This window comes from Athene noctua, chromosome 11 (assembly GCF_965140245.1).
Source record: "Athene noctua chromosome 11, bAthNoc1.hap1.1, whole genome shotgun sequence".
In the NCBI taxonomy this organism is placed as follows: Eukaryota; Metazoa; Chordata; class Aves; order Strigiformes; family Strigidae; genus Athene; species Athene noctua.
In genome coordinates this window covers 1,683,361-1,707,495 of record NC_134047.1, presented here as the reverse complement: position 1 = coordinate 1,707,495, position 24,135 = coordinate 1,683,361, and the positions used below count along the sequence as shown (strand labels likewise).

The following is a 24,135-nucleotide window of genomic DNA, read 5'->3' as shown; positions in this document are numbered from 1 at the left end:
ACGGTATTTCACCTTTGTTCCCTCCCAAACCCTCTTTACTCTCAGGTGAGTTCCAAGGAGCAAAAGCAGTTTCTTAAAACTTCTCTTCTAAGCAGTGTCTGGGGAGGGAGGCTGCAGGCCGCTGGGCGAGGTCAAACGGGGGCGCTGCGCCGGGGCCGAGGGGCTCGCGAGCAAGCTGTGCCGACCCACCCAGAAATCACCCCAGCAACTAATAAAATCTCCATGACCCCACATCCCCTTGGCGCATCATGCACGTTACGGAGAAGCTGCTTAGTAAACCCGCGTGGATTTTTTTTTAAAACACCACAGCTGGCGCGGACACCTCAGCCAGCCCAGGCTCAGGGCTGACGCGCGGGCACAGGTCACAGCCTTTCTGTCGGGGCGCACCGAGCCATGTCCGGGGCCAGGCCGGTGGGGCCCTGCTGGGGCCCCTCTCCCCACGGTGCCCGGTGCTCACCCAGCAGCTCGGCCCGGGCTCCCCGCGCCCGCCACAGCGGGGCTGCCCCCCACGGCGCCACACCAGCTCCCGCCGCAGCCTGATGGCGGTAACTTCCCCGCCGGGCACGGGAACATGGCGGCACCCACTGCCGTAAACCAAGATGGCAGCGCCCGGTGCCGTACAAGAAGGTGGCGGAGCCCAGCGCCGAGCCAGCAGCACCAGGAGAACTGCGTGGGGAGGCCCCAGCCTCCTCTCCCCTCAGTGCATGAAGGTGGCAGAAAACAGAAGCTGGCGGCAGTCACAGTGCTCAGGCCGGGCTGGCAGGGGTTGTGCCAGCAAACCGCAGCCTGGGGACGTGCCTGGCAGCAGCCTCCGCCCAGGGCACGGACCTGCAGGGAGATAGGGGTGCCGACAGGCCCGGGCCTGGGTGACTCTCCCGGGGACCGACCTCTGCCATGGCCCCCCTCTCCTGTCGGGACAGGGCAGGCAGAGTGTCGCCTGTTCACAGCTCTGGGGCCTGGAACCACCCCCCAGCTCCTCTGGAGCTTGGACAGGGCAGAGCCTCCCAGCACCGGGGCAACGCACCACCACAGCCCCTTTTCTCTTTCAGTTTTTCAGTTTGCTCTGAACCAGAGTTACCTCCTTGTAGATGCGGTGCAGCCTGGGCCAGATGAGTGTATCCGTGAGTTGTTGCAAGTGCATTTACCAGGACAGTTGTGAAGGGAATCACACAGCCTGGAGGGGACAATGGCAGCAGGGAGAAAAACAATGGCTGGTGGGAACATCCCTCTTCTCCACATGTGAAAGGGAATGAAAGGGCTCAAACGAATTTCTGACAATTACTAAGACTAAACTGTGATGTGATGTATGAAAGCTTTGCTTGTGTTTTGCTTCATTTGTTTCTCAAGGACTCCTGACTCCTCAACTGTTTCCCTGGGTCTCTTTGTCTGTTTAGGTATGATTGAAACACTCATTAGGCTCCCGACATAAATCACTGGTAGCACACTCAAGGCCTTCAGTGGACACTTGGGCAACTCCCCAAATGGGAAAACTAAAATAAGGGGGGGGGGCTTGAACAAAGAGATACAGAGACCCTGTTTAGGGAGGATGATTCTGATGATTCAGGAGGGAGGCACCTGGACTTTACTGCACAGCACACACTCTGGAAAGAGGGTCAGCTGGTGAACACTGTGAAGAAGACTGCTTACTTCTTCCCTCGACCACGGAGGACCCTCATTCTATTTTACTATGCATGCTGGGACTATGTAAATGAATTCTGGGAACTCATTATCATAAGACACCCCTTTCCAGGAAATCTCATGAATATGTATGATTTGTGTGTGTGTAAACTGATGTCCCTTACTAATTCTTGGGATCCCTTATGGTGGAGAATCCCCTGGGCGACCCCAGCACTGCTGATAAAGAATAACTGCTTAACAGCAAGGAAACTTTACTGTTGAGCCAATGTCTTTGTTTGACACACCTGTATTTCGGTAGAACCGGCAGAGAAAACCTGCAGCTTGGCTCCGCTGGGCAAGCCTGGTTCCCTCAGTCATTCTCACCAGGTGCTTGGACGTTGCTCTCCCGGAGCACTGGGATACTGTGGGAAGTGTATGACATTAGCTTGCCTTGTTCACAAAAAGTGCTAGAACAGGTCAGCAGATAAATCATGACATCTGCCACAACGGTGCCCCATCAGAGCAACCATCCTCCCTGCCACAGGGCTTTATGGTGATCCATGGTGAGGAGCCAAGACATTTGCAGTCATAAAGCACCTGTGTAATCAGATACCTGTGCAGCCAAAGTGTTTGGAGGAAAAGGGGCTATGGCCTTTTTTCTTGTCCTAAAGCAACACATCTGCTGCCATCAGAGACAGGGCAGCAGCCCCACCAGTCCCCATACCAGTCCAGTCAGTACTCTAGCTCCTGGCACAGAGGCCAGGACTGAGCTCTGCTGACACAGTCCTGCAGCAGAGTGCAGCACGCTTGGCTCTAGAAGACTTGTGCAGACAAAAGGTGAATAAACACACACTCAGAAAATACTGCAATAAATACATTTATTTACATGGCTTCCTCCCCCGTTGCCACAAAGGGCTGCAAAGGCAGACACACACATATAACAAAAGGAAAAAGCCAGTACACCCCAGCAGTGTGAAGACAGTGCCCATCCCTCTCAAGGAAGAGCCTAGTCCCCACTCTCACCCTTCCCCATTTTGAGATTATGGATCTGCATGTTAACTCCCAGCAGCCCTTCACCATCCCAGTTACAACCACAGAGTTCCCACGGCCCAGGCAAATCCACAAGGTTCCTGGTTATCCATCCTTTACGTGGCAGGGAGGTTCCCTCCAGCAGAGGAGCAGGGGATGGCAGAGTCAGCCTCTGGCAAATGTCCCTTGCTTTTTCCAAATTCAATCACCAGGGGCTTCCCCTGCAGATTGTACCCGTTCACCAACAGCATGGCGTCCTGGGCCGACTGGGTATCTGCAGCAAGAGCGCAAAATGGGCGCAGGTTACAAGGCAAGTTCTGCACAGACACACGTGGTGTTCACACAGATGTTCCTGGCTCACAGACCCTCAGCCTGCACTGTGATACACTGCAGAGCTGGGATCCTCCAGCCAGAGTGAGGTGCCGAATATAAACACAGCATCTAGCAGGCTGCATCCCTTCTGTTTTGATGAATCTTCTTCCAATTCAGGAAAAAGCCTATGTTGTGATAAAGTGCTAAGCCTTGGACAACAGGTCCAAACCAGAGTTGACCTATAGATGAATCCTATATATTTTATAACTGGTAACCATTGTGCTAGTAGGTATCATACTAGGTTATAAAAAACTACCTATGCTGATGTTGAAAGTGCTGAAGGTTGAAGATTGAAGCCTGAACAACAGGCCCTGAGCCAAAGCTGCTAACTTAGTATGTAGTCATTAGCAAAATATGTATGCTCATTAATGAAAGATGTAGCTTAGATATCATATAGTCATTACTGATGTGTCTATACTGAATGTATTTTTTATACTTCTTTGTGTAGGTGCAAGTTAACAAGGCCAGGGAGCCAGCTGTCTGGCCCTGGGACCAGACATATGGCCTTGTTCTAAAAGGGACATAAATTAGATAAGCAGGGAAACTCTCTTGGATTCCCCCTTGAGCCCTGGCCAGGCTCTAGGGGAATCTAACTGGAGAGTGAAACTAGACATTCCGCTCAAAACAAAGGTGCCAGTCTTTCTGACTTGCTGATTTTTGGTATATAAGACTGAACCTGCTCACAGCGACTTTGGAAGCCTCACCTATGGGTGGAGGCACTGCGTAGGATTTCCCACTTGTAGGGAAAGGTTCTTCAAATCCTCCCTGCACCCGGGGCTCTCCAGCATCTGTGGATCTGGGTGTTGGTAACGTATGCAAGTGGTGATGGATCTTTCTTAATCACTATTCTCCCCATCACATAGTAATGCTTAAGTGCATTACCCTGTATTTTCCTATTTGTTTGCTTTAAGTGCATTATTCTGTCTTTCCTTACTGTATGTTTTCTGTATTACTCTGTTACATTATTTAGTTATCCCCAGTAAAATACGCCTGCTCTTTTCACTCTGGTGTCTGAGTTTAACTGGTATCCTTAATCAGCAAAACATGTGATAGGAAGAAGAGGGAGTGAACTCTCCTCCTTTTCTGTGGAGAGCAGGATTGGCGTCAGCCCAGGGCCCTGCAGGGAGACATGGCACCTTCTTGGCTCAGGGAAGATCAAAGAGGCACAAAGCAGTGACTCACCAGGGAAGGTGATGAAAGCCTGACCCCTCATCCGGCCGCTCAGGAGGCGGAACTGGATCGGCGGGCTGTCCTCCTTCTGGAACCGAGCAAATAAGGACACCAGGTCCTTCATCGTCACTCGAGGGCCCAGGTTCTTCAAATACAGCACCTGTTCCAGACAGAGCCACACAGACACCTGTTCCAGACAGTCAGCTGGCCTGTGCCACACAGACACCTTTCAACCTGCTCCCAAGTCCATACACCTCAAAGGTATGAATTAGTTCAGCCCCTCTGCCCTCCCAGAGTCCTTCTTCCACCCGCATGCCAACAGTGGAGTTTGGAAGACAGGTGAGTGTACAGAGAAAGGCAGCTCTAGACCCAAAGGCATCATCATGCTTGCCTGCACCAAGTGCTGATAGCTTGTTATTTATAAAACTCAACAAGCTCCAGCTATAGGTTAAGCACAGTTTGAGTAAAGCCACAGCTGGTCCGTCAGGCCCAAACAAGAAGAGCACATCTTGACTAGCGACCTGCCAGAGCCAGGAGGGGCTGGGGTCTGAAGTACAGCTCTTGGCCAGGCCAGGTGACTTCCCACTTGAGCCAAAGATGTCCTTCCCTCCTGGAGTGGAGGCTGCTCTCCCTTGGCTGGGAGGATCAACCAAGCACCCTCCAGGCAACAGCAAAGAGGAGCCTCTGCCTGCTGAAGCAGCTTCAGGGCATGCTAACAAGCAAGAAGAACAAATCCTGGCTCATCCCAACATACCTTGTTGGGCTCCCCAGGATGGTAGGACGAGAACCTGGGTATATTCCGGAGTTCTTCCTTTGAGAGACGGTTCTTGCAGATCTCCTCTTCCAGGACAAACTCTACAGGCTCTTTGATAATCACATGCCTTGGAGAGGACTGGTGGGACCTTGTTTCAGGAAGGCTGGCACTTCTTGCCTGTTCTGCCTGCTCTTTCTGGTCTGGAAGCAATGACTCCTCAGCCACAAGCTCCTGCGGCGCCAAGGAAGGGCACGAGCATGGGTCACTCTTGGTAGGCTGAACTTCTTCAGGCCCCTTCTTGCTCAGCAGCTCTTGGTAAACACTCTCCAGATGAATCATGGGGTCCTTTTCATCTGTTACCCTCTTCTGAGTGTCATCTAATCCACAATGGAGAAACACGGTAATGTGACTACCACCAAGAACCTGGAAAACGCACAGACTGTGGGAAGAGACACAGACAGGAGAAATCCCATTTCAACCCAGGCTCCATGCATCTGCCAGCCAGGCCCTGCAGGTTATTTAAAACAAGAACAGTCCCAGCAGCCAGCAAGTGCTGGTGTCCCAGCTCAGGATGAACATGCAGAGAGCAGCAATTGCACCATGAGCTTTGTAGAGAGCTCATTTATTCCAGAGATGTCCTCACTAAGGTATCTGCAGCCACATCTCAGCACATTTAGTGACTCCTTCAACACACCCGCCTTCTCCTGGATGCATGGCCAGGATGTGCCACGCTGCTTTCCACACTGCTATGTGGAATATAAACTTTTTGCTTCCAGGGACATCACCAGATTAAGCTCTTAGTTTTAAAGAAGGTCCATGGCATGGACTGACCAATGGTATCTCCTTTATTTGATGGAAATTAGGACAGAAGTGGCATCTCTCACCCTACAAGCCTCAACCTTGTTGCCTCTTGGTTTTGATAAATGGTACAATGCTGATACCAAAGGAGGGGGCAGGGGCCAGAGGACACTGCATTACAGGTTGAACAGCATCAACACTGAGCAAAGGGGTGTTTTACGAGTTAGGAGTTGGAGTTTAGAAGTTTCTCCTCACCTTCTATTTAATACTGTTTTACACACAAAAATCAGTCTGGGATGGAGCTTCATGCCCACATGTTCTCCAGCTAAAGCAGACTGGAGCAGTTTTTGCCATCTCTGGAAAACACCTCGACTCTCTATCCAGAAAAGTCACATTAAGCCACAGGCTCGGGGACAACACTACTGGGGCGAGAAGTGCTGTCACCCTGTGGACATGATACTGGGAATCAGTAACTGGGCTCCAATTTCACTTTGGCTACTGGGGGGAGCCTTTAATAAGTCACTCCTACTCTTTCCTACCCTGTGTCTTTGCTTCCCTCCCACCCCTGCTAGACTGCAGCAAAATCAGAGAAGGGACGGTCTCCAGCCCCACACAGGCACCTCGGGGGGGGACCTCTGGGCTCTACCAAAGCACAACCCTGGCTGCTCTTGGCACACCGAGCTGGGCTCTGCAGTACATGCGGCACCTCAGCGAGATCCGTGCTTGCCAGTCAAAGATGGACTCCACAAACTTCTATATGAAACCCTTCCGAAAGCCCACTCTGTCTGCTCATGTAAGAGAGGAAAATATCTCCTCCCACAGTGCCAAAACGGAACCATGTCTTCAGGGACAGAAGGCCAGACAGAAATGTGTTGGACTCCCACGCACCCCAGCTCTCCGTGCAAAGACAGGAACAGCCTTGAGCCCACAAACCTTCGTGGTAGAGTGCCCGGAGGAAGGAGTGGCGGTCTGTTCCCTGAAAGAGGGCATTTTCAATCTCCATCTCCCGCCGGCTCAGCTGCTTGCTGCCAGCAAACCTCTGTGGCAGGGCGAGTATGCGCTGGTGCTCGTCCATCTTCTCCTGGATGGCATGGAGTCGGTCCTGTGTGGCCTCTGGGGCAGCTCCCAGCCCAGAGCCCTGGAAGACAGGCATGGATTTACTCAGCTATGACACATGCCTCATTTTCAGAGAGTTGAATAGCAGTCAAACCTCACGTCCTCCAGCCCTGGAGTGGGTGCAACTAGGAATCATCCTGCAAAAAGAGCAGGTCACCAGGAGGTCCTGTTACTGCAAGGGTAGGACAGAAATAGCACCACTCAGCAAGCCTCAGTTCTTGAGATAAGTGGAGAAAGAGTCCTGTTCTTCTGACCTTTCTGTGCTGCTTTCCTTTCCCTGGCCTTACTGTCTGACAGGGAAAGCTTCCACCAAGCTTTTGGTCTATGGCCCTAGCATCACTGAGAGAACCTTATTTGCTGAAACGTGGACCCCAAGCTGCCATTTGGCACCCGAGGGTAGGTTCACACTGAAGACTAAACTCCTGACCTGCTTCACATGAGCCAGCTCCCAGAAACCATCCAGCGACTGCACAACAGACCTCATAGCTAAGCTGGCTACAAGCAAGCATTCCTGTATAAATAAACCTCACTGCACAGGGCCAGGGCTAAGATTCACCAGACTCGTGCTGCCAAAGCACAGAGACATACCCCAACTGTGGAGGTGCATTTCTGTTCCTCCATCCACCCCTACTGAAATCCAGAGAACACTTTTATGGGGCTGTAGGTGGATTTTCTTTTCTCAAATTCAGTTCAAGAATCACTGTGGCAGATCCTTCTGCCTCAGGCAAACAAGGCTTTCTCCCTGCACTAAGCACAATCCAACTAAGACTTTGCTATGGGTATCCTTCCCACCTGACTGCATGGGCCCACACATGCACAGCATCCATTCACCACTTCACAGCTTCTCTGAGGCACAAAAGGCTGTTTATATGGAAAAGCACTTCCAGGAAATCATTTCTGGTACCTTGTTTTCAAACAACCTGCAACTTAGCAGCTGAAAATAATAGAAGTCTGCACTTGGTACTTTGCAGGAAAGCTCCACGAGCAGTCTGAAGTCCTCTCTATCTCAGCTGTTTCCTCCTTCGTGGAATCTTTCACTCGAGACCTCCACATACAAAGCTGCACATAGCTACCTGACTTGTGGGAGAAGAATGATATTTAGAGAGAAAGCCCAAGCTGTAGAAGATGTGCCCTTAGGTCACTGGTTCTTTCTTCCAAAGTAGTCTTTTCCATGCTAATCTTTGTTTCTAAACATCCCAGAACTGATTTCATACCAAATACAACAGCTGGTACACTGTTGACATTAATTTTCAGTCTTAACACCACCCCTCTCTAAACTCTAATTAATGCAGGCTACACCAGGGCTGGGTTTGCATATAAACACCAAGCAAGAAATTACTTCAGTTGAAGAGAGGCAAATCCATGATTACTGCAGACGACTTCCTCCTGCACACAGTTGTTGCTTTTCTGCACTGCACCTGACATAGGACAACCCCAAACACGCCTTGTCTCTAGAAAGTGGAAAAAAAGGGGTGAAGATAGAGGAAGGGGAGAAACCTGCTTTGGCACTGCTCTGCTGCAAACTGCACCCAAAGAGGAGTACATCATCACAATCACACACTTGGTCTAACAGCTCTGCACTACTATTTTTACATGGCTGTTGTGAGCCCCTGAGGAGAGCAAACAAAACCCTCCCTACAGACAGCTATCCCAAGCCAGCCATGTCACCCACAGATGTGTCAGAAGGAGAAAGTTGAGGCACTTTGAAATGTTCCCTCCTTTTCCTCCTCTAGCTTTTAAATCCTTCTTACACAGGTATAATCAGGTGAAATTATTTCCTTGAGACCATCAAGGCAGAGGCAGGAATACAGTCAGGTTCTGCTGTGTTCCAAAGGACCAACTCCTTTCTCCACCATAGTTTTTAGCATAAACCATTCCACCAAAGAAAACAGGCCAGAAGAAATGTGGGATCATGCTGGCCTAAAAACAGGAGATACATGGAGCAGCCATTCTTTACCAGAGGGTTTACAAACTTGGATTTTCTACCAGGGTGCCACAGGCCACGGGGTCAGAGGGATGGGACCACATTCACATCAGAGCAGAGCGTGCCTACCTTCCCTGTCGAAGCCCGGTTCTTCCAGAGCAGGATCTCCGAGTCGGAGAGTCCCAGTTCCCGGAGAGAGGCAGTTTCTTTGTTGCTCTCCTGCAGGGCCTGGAACTGCGACAAGGTCAAAGCTCCTGCAGCCTCCTCCCCAAAAGGCTTGTAAAAAGCTGCAGGGGCAAAGCATCTCCGCTTTGACTTGCACCTGTAACCCAAAGCAATAGAATAGCAGAAACAACTTAGTACTGGGAAACCGGAGGAACAGGAGGGGGCTGGCTTCTCACCCTAACCATGCTTTGTCCTGCTGTGCCTAGACAGAGGTGCTGTGTTTCCAAAACACAACTGAGCCACAGTTTCCCAACCTTTGTCCAAGCCCACGAGATCCCACAGGGCAGGAAGGTGCCCCAACACAGGCAAGAGGCACCTAGTGACACCATAACACCCCACAGGTGCAAGCACAGGCCAGCCTAGAGGGGATGAGCTCTCCAGCCTAGAAACTTATCCCTGTGTCTGGCCCAGGCAAATTGGTTATTTTCACAAAATAAGTTACCATCAGTGTTTGGTACGGGAAACAAGGAGTGCTTATCTCCTGCTGGGGTGTCCTGCAGGAGACTCAGCAAAGGAGGAAGGGTTTGTGCAGCTGTTCTGGCAGAAAACAGCCTGCACCAAACGTCCCCAGGGAGGCGACACTGCTGCTGCCCCTCCCATGGGCCAGCAGGCCCCTGACAGCCCCTCAAGGGCCAGATTAGCACTTACTGCTCGATGGAGACAGTGGTATCGAGCTGGTGGTGAAGAAGGCTCTTCAGCTGCCTCTCTCCTTCTGTCTCCAAGTCCTCCAGGAGCAGCTCATCGCTAGACAGGCTGCTGTTGACCCTGGGGCACACAAGCACAACAGTGGTCAGGAAGGCAATGAGGAAAACACTACTCAAAACACACCAGCACTACTGCCTCTTAAGGTCCTTGACTCTTCCTGGGATTTGAAGTACAGCAAGGAATCAAAACTACTTGACTAAAGTTTTGACTAACGTTAACTAGAAAAGCCAAAATTTGGGACTACTTTGAGAACATTAAAAATAACGCTGGGAGATTTTTTCTTTAAAAAAAGCAAAAGGAATAATCACATACAATCTTATTTTTATTGCTGGAAAGTTGCTTTGTATAAATAAACAGACATTGCTAGTTTCAAATGAGTCAAGAAAGAAAATGAGGGTGAAAAGAAACAGTGAATTTGAGCAGCACTTTATGGCAAACTCCCTCTTCCCTTCCTGGGGTCACCTCCAGGCAGACAGACACACACCACATCACTACGAGCCAGCATGGGCCCCACCGCCCCCTCTTTTGGACATGGTGCTCCTGCAGCCCGCGCTTCTACAGGAGCCAGTGGGTGCTGCGGAATCAGGCCACTGGCACCAGCTCGGCTTGGCCTTCCCACGGCTGCGAGGGGAAGCCCACGCCTGTCCCGGGAAGCCCTTTGGGGCCGACTCTGCGCCGGCGAGGGCTGGCATGTGGCCCACTTTGAAGCGAAAGCTTTCGCTGCCGCTCTGGGGATGACGGCAGCTCCAGGAGGGTTTGACGCCCCCGGCAAAGCGCTCAAGAAGCGGCTTTCCGAGGCCTCACCGCCTGCACGGCGCGCCCTGCCGGTGAGGCACCGGAGAACCCCCGGGCAGCGACAGTACCCCGCGCAAAGGCTGAACGCGAAGGAAGCCGGCGGGGACCGTCTCGGCCCCGCTCCCGCCGCCGCTCACCTCCGCATGGCCGCGCCCGGCCCGCCCCGGCAGCCCCGCAGCGCGCGCACCGCCCGCCCCCGCGCGGGGGCCGCTGGGAAGCGGAGCCAGGAAGTGCCGCGCGGGGCCGGCACCGGGTCCCGCCTCTTCCGGGTCACGGGGTCAATGAGCAGCGACGGCGGGAACTGCTGATGGCTGTAAAATGGCCCCGCTCCCCGGTGAGCATCCGCGGCGAGGGTTGGAGCCCTCCACAGGGGTTTCCCACAGGTCCTGCCAACAACAGGCTCCACGAGAGCAGCTGGGAGACTCCCCTTCCTCTCCTCTAACCACCATGAAATCCACTCCCTGGGGAAAGAAAACAGCTAACGAGCAACTCACCGGTTTTAACTCACATTAAAGTCAGTCAATCAGTCTGGTAGGAGGGCCCTTCCCTTTCTCCAGGGGACAACAGAGACAAAGCCAAGGGAGTGCAGGCAGAGGTAGGTAAATGTAAACTAAAGCCCACAACACATCGTTTGTGCCCCCTCAGCATTTTGCAGAATGGAAGCATAAAGGGGAACCGAGTATGAGGGCAGCTTTCTAAGTAGTGATCCTTCACCTCCCCCTACGAGTAAAGATATATTGGAATGTGCCTGATAATCACACTTACCAAAAAGCAGTGATACGATTCCGCCTCTTAAAAAGTCTCTGCAGCAGACTGGCTGACCAGGTTCTTTCCTGCACCCTTGCGACTGAACGAGCTACATGACACCAAATCAGCACACAAGCACCATTTTTCTACTGGCGCATCGAATCGTTTTAATTGTGCAGAAATTCTGCTTACAAGTACCAGCACAAGCAGTTTCTTGCCAAAAGTACAGACAACAAGGCCCGCTCTCAGAAGTGGAAGCATACTAACTTAAACACAAACTCCAGCTAGCGATAGGAGGAATTTGAGTCTCTCAGACTGCTGCAGCTCCTTCTGAGGACAGCTCTTCATTAAACCATCCCTGTACGGACCTGCAGAGAAGCTTAGGAAGTCCCGACTGAACGTATTCAAGCTACGCTGAAGTACTGGAGAGCTCAGCCGTGGAGGCACATGCTGCTCACATCCCTCAAGGGCAGCATTTGTGCATCTCACCAGTCTGCATGCAGTTACAAACAGCAGAGACAAAGAGCACACGCTTCCTGCACAAACCTGTCATGCCTCTCTCAGACTGGACAGGGTGAATGCCAGCCAGACACTGCAAAGACTGCCTCTGGAACAAACAACAAACTTTATTGCAAGAAAAGAAACAAGCCCGGGCCAGAATGTGAGACCTAGGTCCCCAAAAACCTCTTTCCTGTGGAGATTTCAGGTTAATCCTTTACACTTGGAGCCATTCAATCAAACGTGATCCGAAAACTGCGCTCCTGCTCCTTGCGGCGGCTCTCGCAAACCTTGGTCACCTCTTCCACCTTCCTCTGCAACACGGCTGTGGGAGAAACAGGCCATTAACCTCAGTCACCCGAACACACAACCCTGCACAGTCCCGCCTGCAGGAGACAGAAAAACATTCTGACAGTCGCTCAGATGTGACAGGGCACAGAGGAGGACGACAACCCAACCAGAGAGAGCACTGCTAACCCTCCAAGGCAAAGACGACCCTCTAAGAAGTATTCTGAGGCACTCCGGGACTGGCAGGCGGAATTGGAAATACGTAGGGAAATACTGATCGTCGGCTTTAAACGCATCGGGCATCACAACTTGCAAACGATCTGGGCACACACTAAAGCTGTTTCTAATTCCATGAAAGCTTGTCAGAAGCTGTGCAACAGGGCTACGGATTAGGTCGGCCCGTGGCTTGGAGAGAGATATCCCAGGTTCAGTTCCATTGCGTGCATCGTGCCAAACCCAGCAACTCCCAGTAACAAATTAAGCAACACGTGTCGGTTTGCCACTTTTCAAAACTTCACCATGCAAAAACGATTATGGCACAAAGCGGCAGTCTGATTCACTGCCTCCCAGATCTCTCACGCTCAGCTTGGAATCCGGGTGTAACTACGACAGAGGAGACTGGCTGGCTCTCTCAGGAAGAGGCAGAAGGTCAGAACAAGTGTCCAAACACTGCTTTCACTTGTGGAAGCAGCACCACCCCACGTCCTCGTTCATCAAGGCCATTTAATTGTGGCAGTGGGGTTAACAGCAACTCGCATGAAGTGCCACACTTGCACAGAACCGCTCAACACGTCAGACAAGTTAATAGCCACCGTGTATGAGTGTGCCGAGAAAAGATCACCGGCTGTTGTGAAACCCTCCTGGATGCGTCCACACGAGCAAAGCTGGCAACGCTACCTAAGCACGGATGTCCTAGTTCTGGTTTGTGGGTTGGGTTGGGGGTTTTTTATGTACAAAAAGACTGTTAAGGAACATGTCCTTCCCAGGCCTACTCAATTTACAAATGGCAAGGGCTATGCAGAGGTTTACTTCAAAATTGCATCCTTTTTCCACCATAGCACTTAAGTGCGCACAGTAACAGGAATTCTCCTCCTTGCCAAGAACCCCACAGAAACAGACACACATGAACCTTTTTGAAAACCTGCCATTTCTTAGGCTTATTGCATCTTTCTTGTTTGAAGGTGAACTAAAGATCTACTGTTTCTTTAGATCTACACTTCCCAGCACAGAGAATGAATCCTTACTAACTGATACGACAATTTCCTGGGTTCTGAATGACAGAGGAAAAATGGGTCTCCTTTCTAGGAAAATTTAAAGGGATCCAGTTGCTGTTTTCACACACATTCTATAAAGTCAGAATTCTGATGCCACAGGAGGTGCACCACATTTCCCAATAAAGGCACGTTTGGAATGCAGAAGTTAACATACATGTTCTGGAAGAAAAACCCAAATTCCATCCTGACCTAAGTCAGTAACACTACTTACACATGCACAGCAGTAAGCCTGCTTGCACCCGAGTACACCGGGCATGGTCTTGCCTGGATTTCGCTTCCACTTGTGGGGAGGAGGGTGGGACACCCACAGACACGGACACACACTTTGCCAATTTTCCTATTCCAAAGGGAAACCCCACAACATTTGAGAAGTGGAAATATTTAACCTTAGCTTGACATAAGGTTTTTGCTTTGCACTGATGCATTCCAAGCAGTGTTTTTCTGCAAAGCATCCGCAGTTGCCAGGAATTACTTCTCAAGAGAGGCCTTGATGCACATCAGGAGAATTCAAGGGACAGTGTCACGGAGAGCAAGGAGGAGAAGATTCCTCAGGAATCTTCAGGAATGCATTTATGTTTGAGAAACACATGCACACAAGCTACATGCTTTGTGTTTACATTCCCCCAAAGCCCCAAGACAACTCTCACCTGAGTTCTGGTCAATCCACTGCAATGAATCCATGTGCGCATTCAAAATTTTACAGATCTGCTGCAGCTGAGCAGAAAGAGAAGGTGCAAGTCATTTACTGTGCGACATAAAAACTAAGAGCAGTAAAAGACAACCTGCCTGTCCCTGCCTTTGGAACACAATGCAATCAAATTTCTCGCACGCACAGCTCCACTAACCCAGCAGCCAGTGCCCCAGGGAAGTCTGTGCAGCACCTGTGCTGCTTTGCCTCTCTTTACCATCAAGGAAACAGACTGCTTTAGAGTACATGCCTGTGCTTTCGGCTCATTCCAGTTCAGACCTAGGAACCACCACCACGTGAATCGCCTGAGGCTTGAGGGGGCAACAGTAAGATGGAATGGGAAAATAATTCGTCTGCAATATGAAGGGAAGTTTTTACGCCAAAAAAAAAAGCTTCTCAGTAAAGCCTTAAGGAGTATCAATTTCAGTTTAATACATATCAGAAAGAGCTGGTGATTCTGATCTTGTTTTCATGGGGATACAGAAGTAGTCCAAGATACCACACTCAGCACCTACGGAGGGCATTCTGAACAATATTGAGTTTTGCCACAAGAAAGTCACAGGCAGTGGGACACACAGCCAGATCAAAGTTAAGAAATGCCTCAGAAACAAGTTGTAATCTAGGCGAATATTAGACAACAAGCCAATAAGCACAGTTCATGCCAGAATGAGATACTCTGAAGACTATTAACACAACTGCAGAGTAAGGACCCAAGTCAGGCTGGCTTGTGCTGTTATAATACAAGTCTTACCAGAAGAGAAACAACCCAAGGACAAAACACAACACCCTTCCAAGGCTGAAACCACAGGCAGTGGGGTATCCACGAGTGGACAAAGAGTTTAAATATCTTTGTCTCTTTATCAACACACAAAAAATAAACCTTTGATTTACCGGGTCACTCGTGTCAGCTGGGCCTCTTGATGTATTCAAGTGCTCTGTGATGTCCTTCAGGTCTTGTGCCATACGCTTCAGCTGGGCATCTATGTTTTCAGCCAGTTTATACCTGCAACACACGTGGAAACGAAGCTCAGAATGTTTAAAGTGAACAGCAGAAGACCTGCTCCCAGTCACACCCACTCTAGGGGATCAGAATTAGCTGCCACGCCGCTCAGCCAAGGCCGGCAGGTAGCTGGGAGCAGCAGCACAAAAGGCATTCTGTCACACAGAATCTTTCTCTCTTGATGGATGCACAGAGACAGACAAACAATACCGTGGAGGCCTTTCTGGAAGTTCTGTCACAACCAAAGGAACCAGCCAGTCCAGGTCCCTGCTACCATCCAACACTTCAGGCTTACAAGGATGCCTAAGCCACACACAGCACATTCTCCCCTCATTGCTTCTGTCACAGGATAATCACTCCTTTTTAGAGATTATGCCAAAATTAGTAACCTTTTCCCAGACAGCTGATTACACCAACAGCCAAAGTGCTTTTCATGCTCATTTAAGGCAATTCCCCTGTTTCTAATGCATAAAATTAAGGTGCCACGCATAAATCAGGATGAAATATCTGAAAAAGGCCACTGACAGTTCAATGTTGTCAGGCACCCCAACTCTACTTCTTGCTGACTGACCATCACCACATTAGCCTGCTCATCACACGCCCAAAGCAGATTTCTCTCTTACGTCCTCTCCCGTTCTTCATCGGCATGCTGCAAGTAGATAGTCCCGCTCTGCTCCTTCACAGACTCCTCCAGAGGGGTCAGCAAGTCTTCAAGCTCCTTCTGCTGCGACAGAATGAAGTCTAGTTCCTGATCCAGTCTGAAAAGAGAAAATGTTATCTACCCCACCTAGAGCTTATGTAGTTCTAGATCTGCCAAACAACAATGAAAGATGAAAAATCATCTCAAGTGTTCACAGTTCCGTACCTCTTCTGATCAAGCTTCACTTTCTCTACTTCTCTGTGTAATGAAGTAATCTGGAAACAGAAGATGATTACATTATAAAAACTCAGAAGTTTTTATCATCATGTAAACTCACAGAACAGACTTCCAAGCTTCAGTACCTGCAGACCAGAACAGACATCCAGTGAGTTTTTCAAAAGCCCCCAGACGTAATCCACAGGAGCTGTTTGCTGCCTTTGTAATACCAAAGGCCTTTAAGGATCTAAGCAGGCAAAATCAGGTTACACTGGATGACCCCTTACCTTCTCTCCATTCTCTATCAGCGTCCGATCCCAGGCATTAACTTGTGTAGCTTGATGTAGGAAGTGTTTCTCTTGGTCTTCCAGTTCCAGACTCCACTTGTTTATCAAACTCTCCAGCTGGGCATAAGTCATGACTGGAGGCATGCTGAGAGGAAGCACGAGACAGTACAGAACACAAGATCAAAAAACAAAACATCAACCTGACAACATGCATTTCCCCTCCCTCCACCAGACACCAGCATTAACGCTGCCCCTTGCCCCAGTCAGGAAATAGCTGCTACACAACACTCACCTGGAGGCGGTGGTGGTGGTGGTGATGGCAGCTGTAGAGGTCCCAGCTCCAGTGGAACCAGTCGTAGTTAACGGCTTAAGATTCAAAGCAAAGCCAGAAGCAGAAGTAGTGCCTGAAAGAAGAGATGCAAGTCGAGCAATGGAAGGGGACACATCTGCTACCTAGCAAATCAAGAACAGGTCCAGTGTACACTTTTAAGCACAGTGCTCTATGAGATCAAATAGGTCCCTTAAACAAAAAAGCAAATCCCACGTCTGTCAGGAAGGGAACGAAGCACGCCTTGACAGAGGAGTGGACTGCAAATCCCTGACCAGTAGCTCTAGTAAAATAAGGAAATGTCATCCTGCACTTAACTGGGCATTATTCAGAGAAACACAGCATTAGCCCAAACACCCCTCAATCTCCTCGGGTTTTAATATTAGACCTAAGAACTATCAGCACACCCAGTTCCTCTCCTCCATCTCTGCAGGAGATGAAATGTCTGGTTTCACGGAGCTAAAAGCATCTGTCAGATGGCACTGCCAGCCATCAAACGGTACTGCCAGGCACTGGGCTCAAATTCTTCACAGTCCCTCCAGAAACAAGCTCTAGAAAGACCCTGAGAGCTGAGCACCATCCATGTTATTACCTTAAAAACTGACCAGTAACTGCAACCAGAAAAGGATGTTCAGGCCTGAATCCCAACACCCTGCAGCAGCAAATTCCACTGCAGGCCTTCACATGAGGGCTGCCACTTGGACATACAGCACCCATCTCGGATTTGGGTTTTGGGGAAGTTAATGAAATCCAACCCTTTGAAACGTCCAATATGGAAGAAACAGAATGAAGGGGCAGAACTGGATCATAAAACATCTCTCCCTAACACTCCCCACAAGTCTTTGGCCTCTCCCTCCCCCGCCAGACATCTCTCCCTCATCTCTTGGAGCAATTCTGCACCCACACAGGCAGGCTGGAGGAGGAGCAGCTCATCTCTTTACTCGACTTGCTCCTGACTAGAACATCAAAGCCCACGGGTGTTCTAGAGGCCAGAGGCCCTTTGCTGTGCACAGGCTCTCAGAAGTCATAAAGAACTGTGCATTTGGGGAGACAGAAAAGAGGAGCAGAAAAAGGAATGCTGCGGTATTCCAGCATGTCGTTCTTACTAGCGGCAGTGCTTGTTGCGGCAGCTGTTGTTCCAGGAACTTTTAGGCCAAACCCAAGTGTTCCGAGACTGGCTGTTCCAGTGGAAGGGGCACCAACTGTAAACGGAAGACAGCACTGAAGAGTTTGTGTAACCCACCAAATACTGTGCCCCTACGAAAAGGCCTACCCTCCCTGCTCTCTCATCTCCACCCAGTCTTTATTTGCATCAGCCAGGATCACTGTTTACGTGAAGGATCATTCAGACACAACACAGAAAAGGCAGGCTGAAGCTATGAAGTAGCCAGAATGCTCTGCGATTCTTCCAGGAAGCTTTGCTGACCCAGGCGCCAAGCTACCGTCGCTTCTCTTCACCTATTCTGCATTCTCTAACTGCTATCAAATGCTAAAATAAGCAGAGGGTACTGGGTACTGGCAGGCAGGAAATGCAACCTCTGCATCAGCCTTCCTTGCTAAAGCAACACAACTGCACAGACTGCAGGACTGTCACGTCTCAGTTGCCTGGAAACAACCCACCAATTTTCAACCAAAACCACCCTGATAAACAAAGCATGCCCCTTAGCTCAAACACTAAGATTAAGGTCAGCTTTGGAACGACAGCAGCAATGCAAGCACTGCAGAGCCACTAAAAATACAAGCTGCTAAGCTGCTATACATGGCATCTACACATTGCAGCTGATTAGTTAAAAGGAATCAGTGTGGCTCTAACATAAAAACTTGGGAAGGCCCTAGGGAGCAGCTGCCCAGACTTTCAGAGGTAGGTGTAAGACAACATAACGTAGGGAATAGTTGTATTAGCTCTGGTAAATGTTGACATTTACTGTCACTGGTCTCCAGAATCAAAGGAAGCTGAAGTGTTAACATCTCACTGCAGGCTAAGAATGCTCTTAGGACTGTCTTCAAACCTGGACTACAGCCTTAACGCCATCAGAAAACAGACACTACTTCCTGCCATGAAAGTAATTTTGCAAGAGAAAACCCATCAGTTTTTACCAGAGGAACTTGCAAGCATACAGCTCTGTGAATCCTTTTTTTTTAAGCACGCTGCATCTCCACTGTCACAGGCCACTGCTCTTAAAGAAGAGTGGACACCTAATGCAAGAGGCAGAGGTAACCAGACTCAAGGCACTGGGCTCTGCCAGACAGCAGCTGAAACAGCACTGGAAAGCTCAGCTCTGGCGATGCCACCCAGACAGGGAAACAAAAAATTCTCACGCAGCTAAAACTGCCCCGTGCTGCTTGCCCACTATGAATCAAAAGCGCGCTTTGGTTTGGGAAAAACCCTCCACGTGCTTCAGACCTGAAGAAAGTTTGCCGGAAATCACAAAGAAGGAACGTGGCAAACTGCGGGAAAAGCTGAATTCTCCCATTACCCCAGCAGCCGCAGCTCCACTACCGACAGGCAGCACTGACTATGCAGCTCTTTCATTCCCCCGGCAGGTAAAATCTGTGCGCTGGGACTTACGCGAGAGGCCCGTGCCCGTAGACGATGTCGGTGCTGAAGAACTCACTACAGATGAGAACAACGTTGGCCCCGTTGAGCCCAGAACGGAGGTCGTGGTGGTAGCGGCTGTTGTAGCAGCTGTGGATGTCACTACAGAGGGAGAAAGCGCCCGTCTTGTACAACCAAACCACATCGAGCTCTCACCAGTTTCAGAAGAATCATGCTGAGAATGCGACACAAGTTTGCCTAGTTTTTTGCTGATTAAGGATACCAATTAAACTCGGACACCAGAGTGAAAAGTGTAGGCGTATTCTACCAGTGACAACCAAATAATGTAACAGTGTAATACAGAAAACATGAAGTAAGAAAAAGCAGAATAGTGCACTTAAAGCAACAAACAGGGTATCGCATCAAATCATTACTACACAAGAGAAGGAAGAGAGATTAAGAAAAATACATCCCTACTTGCATATGTTACCACCCCCCAGCCCCGCAGTGGCTGGGCAGCCCCGGTCACAGCGAGGGTTTGGAGCCTGTCCCGGGCAGTGGGAAATCCTACGCGGTGCCTCCACCCGTAGGTGAGCCTTCCAAAGTCGCTGCAAACGGGCCCAGCCTTATCTACCAGAGATCGACAGGCCAGAACAGCTGGCACCTTTGTTTTGAGCGGGAAATTTCTGGTTTCATTCTCCCGTTGGATTCCACCCAAAGCCTGGCCAGGGCTCGGGGGGGGGAAACCAAGGGAGTTTCTGACAAGGCCGGATACTTGGGTTCTCAGCCTTGAACAAGGCTAAACAAGGCAAGTTGGATGCATTCTCTCCTCACTACTGATTATATTGTGTCTAAGCCACATCTTTCACTAGCGAGTTTACAGACTTTGTTAATTGTTACATAACAAGTTAGCAGCTTTGGCGTGGGGCCTGTAGTTCCGGCTGCAGTGCTTCAATGCTTGAGCACTTTTTACATCGGAATAGGTGGTTTGTTATAACTTAGTACAATACCTACTAGCACAATGGTTTTCAGTTATAAAACATGCAGGATTCATCTATAGGTCAACTCTGGCTTGGGCTGGCTGTTCAAGCCTTAGCACTTCACCTGCCTACATCCCTTTTTTAAGGATGTCAGAATTCTTAATTATTTTTCCTCTTATTCTACCTCAATTGTACCTTTTTTCCAAGGCGGCCTTTAAACTTGTGGCACCCTCCCGTACGCTCCAGCAACAAGCACAGAACAGAATTTGGCACACGGGACACGATAAAAACCACAGGATACTAAGTTCAGTGGCTCTACAAACTGTCACAGAATCCTAATGCCATGGCAAATTCACAGTGACAAACATTTCTTGCCCATTTCCAGACTCCAGTTTAGAAAACTAATCCCAAAAGGACAGAAGAGTCACAGAGTCACAGGTGGAGTCACAAAGTCATTATTTCCCCAAATCACCTCCTACCTCCCAGTTTGGTTCCAAAGGACAGAGTGGGTCCCTGGCTGGTACTAGTGGTCAGGGTTGCCATGGGCGCACTAGTGGCTGCCGTGGAAGTCAGGGACCCAAAGCTGAGACCTGGAACAAGTAGCAGAAGGAAGAGACAAGACTTTTACTACAGAGACACTGCAGCTTCCACTGACCCCAGCAACTGTCAGGTCAGAAGCAGTATAAGAAAATCATGAATAGTCAAATTAAGAAAAGCTCTGCATTGCACAGGAAATTAAGTCGGGCTAAGAAGCTCCTTAGGTAAAGAGATTTTCACTTTCATTAGAATGACTAACACAGATGGACATCCCCCTCGCCCCGGAGCTGATCACCTTCCCTCCCAGGCCTGCACTGGCACCAACAAGTAAGTCAAAAGCTGCAAACGGGACTTGTGCCGGACTCTCCACTCCCACACGCACTGGCAAAATTATTTCAGCCTCCAAACACAAAGGCTAATTAGCAATTGCTACTTGTCACTAGAGACCCTGGACAAGCACACGAGAGAAACCACCGATCCCAGCCACTCGCTTCATTTCACGCCAGCAGAAGCTGGCAGCTGCAGAACCTCCAGCCCAGCCCCACTCACCCTCCGTGCCACCAGCCCTCCCAGCTGCCGCTGTCGAGCCCCGGCACCCACCGGCAGGCTGTCCCCCGAGGCTGAAGGGCGCTGCTGACTGGGTCGCAGCTCCTAAGGTGGCAGCCGTGGTGGCAGCAGCTGCCGGGGCCGTTCCGAAGCTCAACCCTGTGGGCACAGCTGGCAGAGCTGCAGCGCCCACGCTGAAGCCGGTTGCTGTGGCCTGAGTTGTGGTAGCGCTGGAGAACGTGAACCCTCCAGTGGTCCCAGACTGGGAGATGGCGGCGGCGGCGGTGGTGGTGGTGGTGCCAGCAGATCCAAACACAAGGCCAGAAGGGGCTGCTGCTTGACTTGAGGGCGCGCTGGTCGGTACCGAGCTACCAAATCCAAAGCCCCCTGTGGTTCCAGTAGCTGGAGTTGCAGTACTGCCTCCAAAGTTGATTTTTGGTGCGTTTGCCCTAGAGAAGAAAAGAAGACAATCTGCTGGAGACAACACCCAGCCAAGTACCGAGTCGGCTTTCTTACAGACTGCGCTGACAGCAGAAATCGCCTTTCCAAGAGATATGCGCTTGATCAGCTTCATCTTTCAATTCTGGCACCACCTGTGACCCGCAACCCCCTGTAAAGTCTCTTCATACTGACTCCCCCTTAACTCCCGCCACCCACCCAGGCACCCGAAGGCACTGAGAGCCACAGGATCACAGACCGACGAGCCAACAGCTGGTTCCCAACCCCCAGGCGATAAAGCCGGCCCGGACACACATCGGGTCTCGCCGGACGCGCTCCCGAACGCGCTCCAGTGCCGTTCGAAGGCGAACACCACCCGCTTCGTTCCCCCCCGCCCCCGAGAACGGCTGCCAGAGGCTTCCAAAGCGGCAAGGACGACGCTTCCCGCCCCCGCTCACCGCGCCCCCAGGGCCGCTCACCGGGCCCCCAGGGCCGCTCACCGGGCCCCCAGGGCCGCTCACCGGGCCCCCAGCCCCGCCCCGGCCGCCCCCCGGGCCTCTCACCCCAGCGGGAACACGTTCGCTGCCGGCGCCGCGGGGGCCGGCGCCGGCGTCCCGAAGCTGAAGGTGGCAGGCGCGGCAGCGCCCGGCCTGCTGAAGGAGAAGGGCCCGGCGGGCTGGCTGGTGGCGGGCGCCTGGGCCGCGCTCCCGAAGGTGAAGCCCCCCGAGGCGGCCGGCGTGGAGAAGGAGAAGCCGGTCGTGGACGTCGTGGCGGCCGTCCTCGGCGTGCCCAGACCGAAGCCGCCGCCCGCCGCGCCCGCCCCGAAGTTGAACTGGTTCATGGCGCCTGCGGGCAGACCCACAGCTCCCGGCGGCGGCGGCGGCTCCCACCGCCCGGCCCGCGCCCGCGCCCGCCCCCCAGCCCCGCCGCGCCGCCGACAGCCCCGCCCGGGCCCAGCCGCCGCGCGCCGCGATGACGCACGGGACGGCCGCTCCGCCCCGCCCCCTGCCGCCTCTTCCCGCCCTGCCCTGCTATTGGCTGGCCCCGCCGCCGCTCGTGGGCGACCCGTCCGGATTGGCTGGCGAGGCCCGGCGGGGCGGGGCGGGGCGGTGGCGCCGTCGCTGTGGTGATGGGGGACGCGGCCGGTGGCGGCGGGCGGTAGGCCCTGAGGCGGCACCGCGGCCTCTGGGCGGTGAAGTGTCTGAGCCAGTGCCCATTATGTTTAAGAAGTCGTGGCAGTCCGGTGAAGCTCCTGGTGATTGGAAAAGGGGAAACGTAACCCCCATTCTTAAAAAGGGAAAAAAGGAAGACTCAGGGATCTACTGGCAGGTCAGCCTCACCCATGCGCACTGCAGTATCAGGCCAGGAGCAGACCATCCTGGAAAATATGCTGGGGCACATGGAAAATAAGGTGACTGGTGACAGCCAACACGGCTTTACTAAGGGAAAATCGTGCCTGATGAACTTGGTGGATTTCTACAATTGGTTTACAGCATAAGGGGAGATCAACTGATGTCATCTACCTGGACTTGTGCGAAGCATCTGACACTGTCCCACACGACATCCTTGTCTCTAAACTGGAGAGACGTGATTTGACGGATGGATCCCTCGGTGGATAAGGAACTGGCTGGATGGTCTCACTCAAAGACCTGGGTCAACAGCCCCATGTCCAAGTGGAGAGCAGTGACGAGTGGCATCCTCAGGGACTGGTGTTACTGCCGCTATTTAAAGCTTTGTTGGTGACATGGACAGTGGGATCAAGGGACGCTCAGCCAGTTCACCAAAATGTCATGGAAACTAATACTCAAAAAGCACATCTGACTGTGTAAGTCTTTGTAATAGTTCATCAAATTTAATTAAAAATAGTCCAAAAGGAAAATAGATGGCCAGAGTGGTGCATCCAGAGCTATTAGACAGATTTTTCATTACCTTTGGAATTATTACATATGCATATGAAGATTTGAGATGTGAAAAACACTTTTCATACTGTTACAGATTTACACATGCTGGCCATCATAACAGGGTCTGACACTTGGATTGTGGAAAATTTCACTCATATTTTGCAATTACTTTCTTATTAGTTCCAGGTTACAGCTTGAGCTGGGTACCTCTAGAGAGGGATCCCTACCCAGTTCACACCTCCCACTTATACCCTTATCACCCATCACCTGATCCCCAAGTCCAATCACTTAATTCTGGCCAGTGGTCTCTTGATTTCTTACTGGTTTTCAATGTCTCTGGGCTGGCCAGAAGTACTCTGAAGTTAATTCATTCCATGGGAATTGTCTCCTTGGTCCTTACCTTCTTCATTACGCTTGCATCTGCCAGATTCAGATAGTTCTGTGTTAGCAGCATTAGTTTTATCAAAAAGTTTACTCCTGGTCAGCTTGTGTGCCCTAAGACTTCAACTACTTTAGCCACTAGTGCTGAGCTGCTAATGCTAAACGAGACTAGAGAGAATACACTTAATCACGTTTCTTGCAGAATAGTCCTCTCTGTTTTTAGCTGGTCTAGTCTATAGTTGGTCTTGCATGAGGACTCTTTGATACCCTTGTATAGATTTCAAAAACATATTCTGTAAGTCCAAGTCCAAGTACAAACACAGCAGGCTATCAGAAGCATAACCA

General features: G+C 51.0%; 2 protein-coding genes across 3 annotated transcripts; both read right to left on the bottom strand.

The window, feature by feature from the left end:
• Positions 1–2,478: 2,478 nt before the first annotated feature.
• RBM41 (RNA binding motif protein 41) lies at positions 2,479–10,707 on the bottom strand. The gene is made up of 7 exons (XM_074914957.1): positions 10,643–10,707; positions 9,654–9,770; positions 8,910–9,102; positions 6,674–6,878; positions 4,943–5,319; positions 4,201–4,375; positions 2,479–2,920 (listed from the first exon to the last, which is right to left on the bottom strand). The coding sequence occupies exons 1-7, from the start codon at positions 10,648–10,650 to the stop codon at positions 2,763–2,765; spliced, it is 1,233 nt and encodes a 410-aa protein (XP_074771058.1). The 5' UTR covers positions 10,651–10,707; the 3' UTR covers positions 2,479–2,762.
• A 1,153-nt stretch (positions 10,708–11,860) lies between these two features.
• LOC141964488 (nuclear pore glycoprotein p62-like) lies at positions 11,861–22,430 on the bottom strand. Of its 2 annotated transcripts, none has more exons than XM_074914954.1 (12): positions 22,072–22,430; positions 21,074–21,519; positions 20,467–20,577; positions 19,041–19,169; positions 17,578–17,673; positions 16,436–16,547; positions 16,144–16,288; positions 15,866–15,915; positions 15,624–15,758; positions 14,892–15,003; positions 13,960–14,026; positions 11,861–12,075 (listed from the first exon to the last, which is right to left on the bottom strand). In XM_074914954.1, exons 1-12 carry the CDS (start codon positions 22,347–22,349, stop codon positions 11,984–11,986), a joined length of 1,773 nt encoding a protein of 590 aa, XP_074771055.1. In that variant the 5' UTR covers positions 22,350–22,430; the 3' UTR covers positions 11,861–11,983. The 2 variants fall into 2 exon arrangements, with proteins under 2 accessions (XP_074771055.1, XP_074771056.1); XM_074914955.1 differs by having other exon boundaries at positions 21,125–21,519; positions 22,072–22,427.
• Positions 22,431–24,135: the final 1,705 nt, after the last annotated feature.

Bases quoted from the DNA above. Each gene is read 5' to 3' on its own strand.
- LOC141964488 (XM_074914954.1), bottom strand. From the start codon at position 22,349: ATGAACCAGTTCAACTTCGGGGCGGGCGCGGCGGGCGGCGGCTTCGGT. The intron at 14,027-14,891 runs GTAAATCAAAGG...CTTTCTGCTCAG, and splicing joins CAGCTGACACGAGTGACCCG to CTGCAGCAGATCTGTAAAAT. The intron at 12,076-13,959 runs GTGAGAGTTGTC...TTTCTCCCACAG, and splicing joins GTGGATTGACCAGAACTCAG to CCGTGTTGCAGAGGAAGGTG.
- RBM41 (XM_074914957.1), bottom strand. The intron at 6,879-8,909 runs GTAGGCACGCTC...CCTGTCTTCCAG, and splicing joins ACCGGGCTTCGACAGGGAAG to GGCTCTGGGCTGGGAGCTGC. The intron at 2,921-4,200 runs GTGAGTCACTGC...CTCTTGCTGCAG, and splicing joins GGCTTTCATCACCTTCCCTG to ATACCCAGTCGGCCCAGGAC.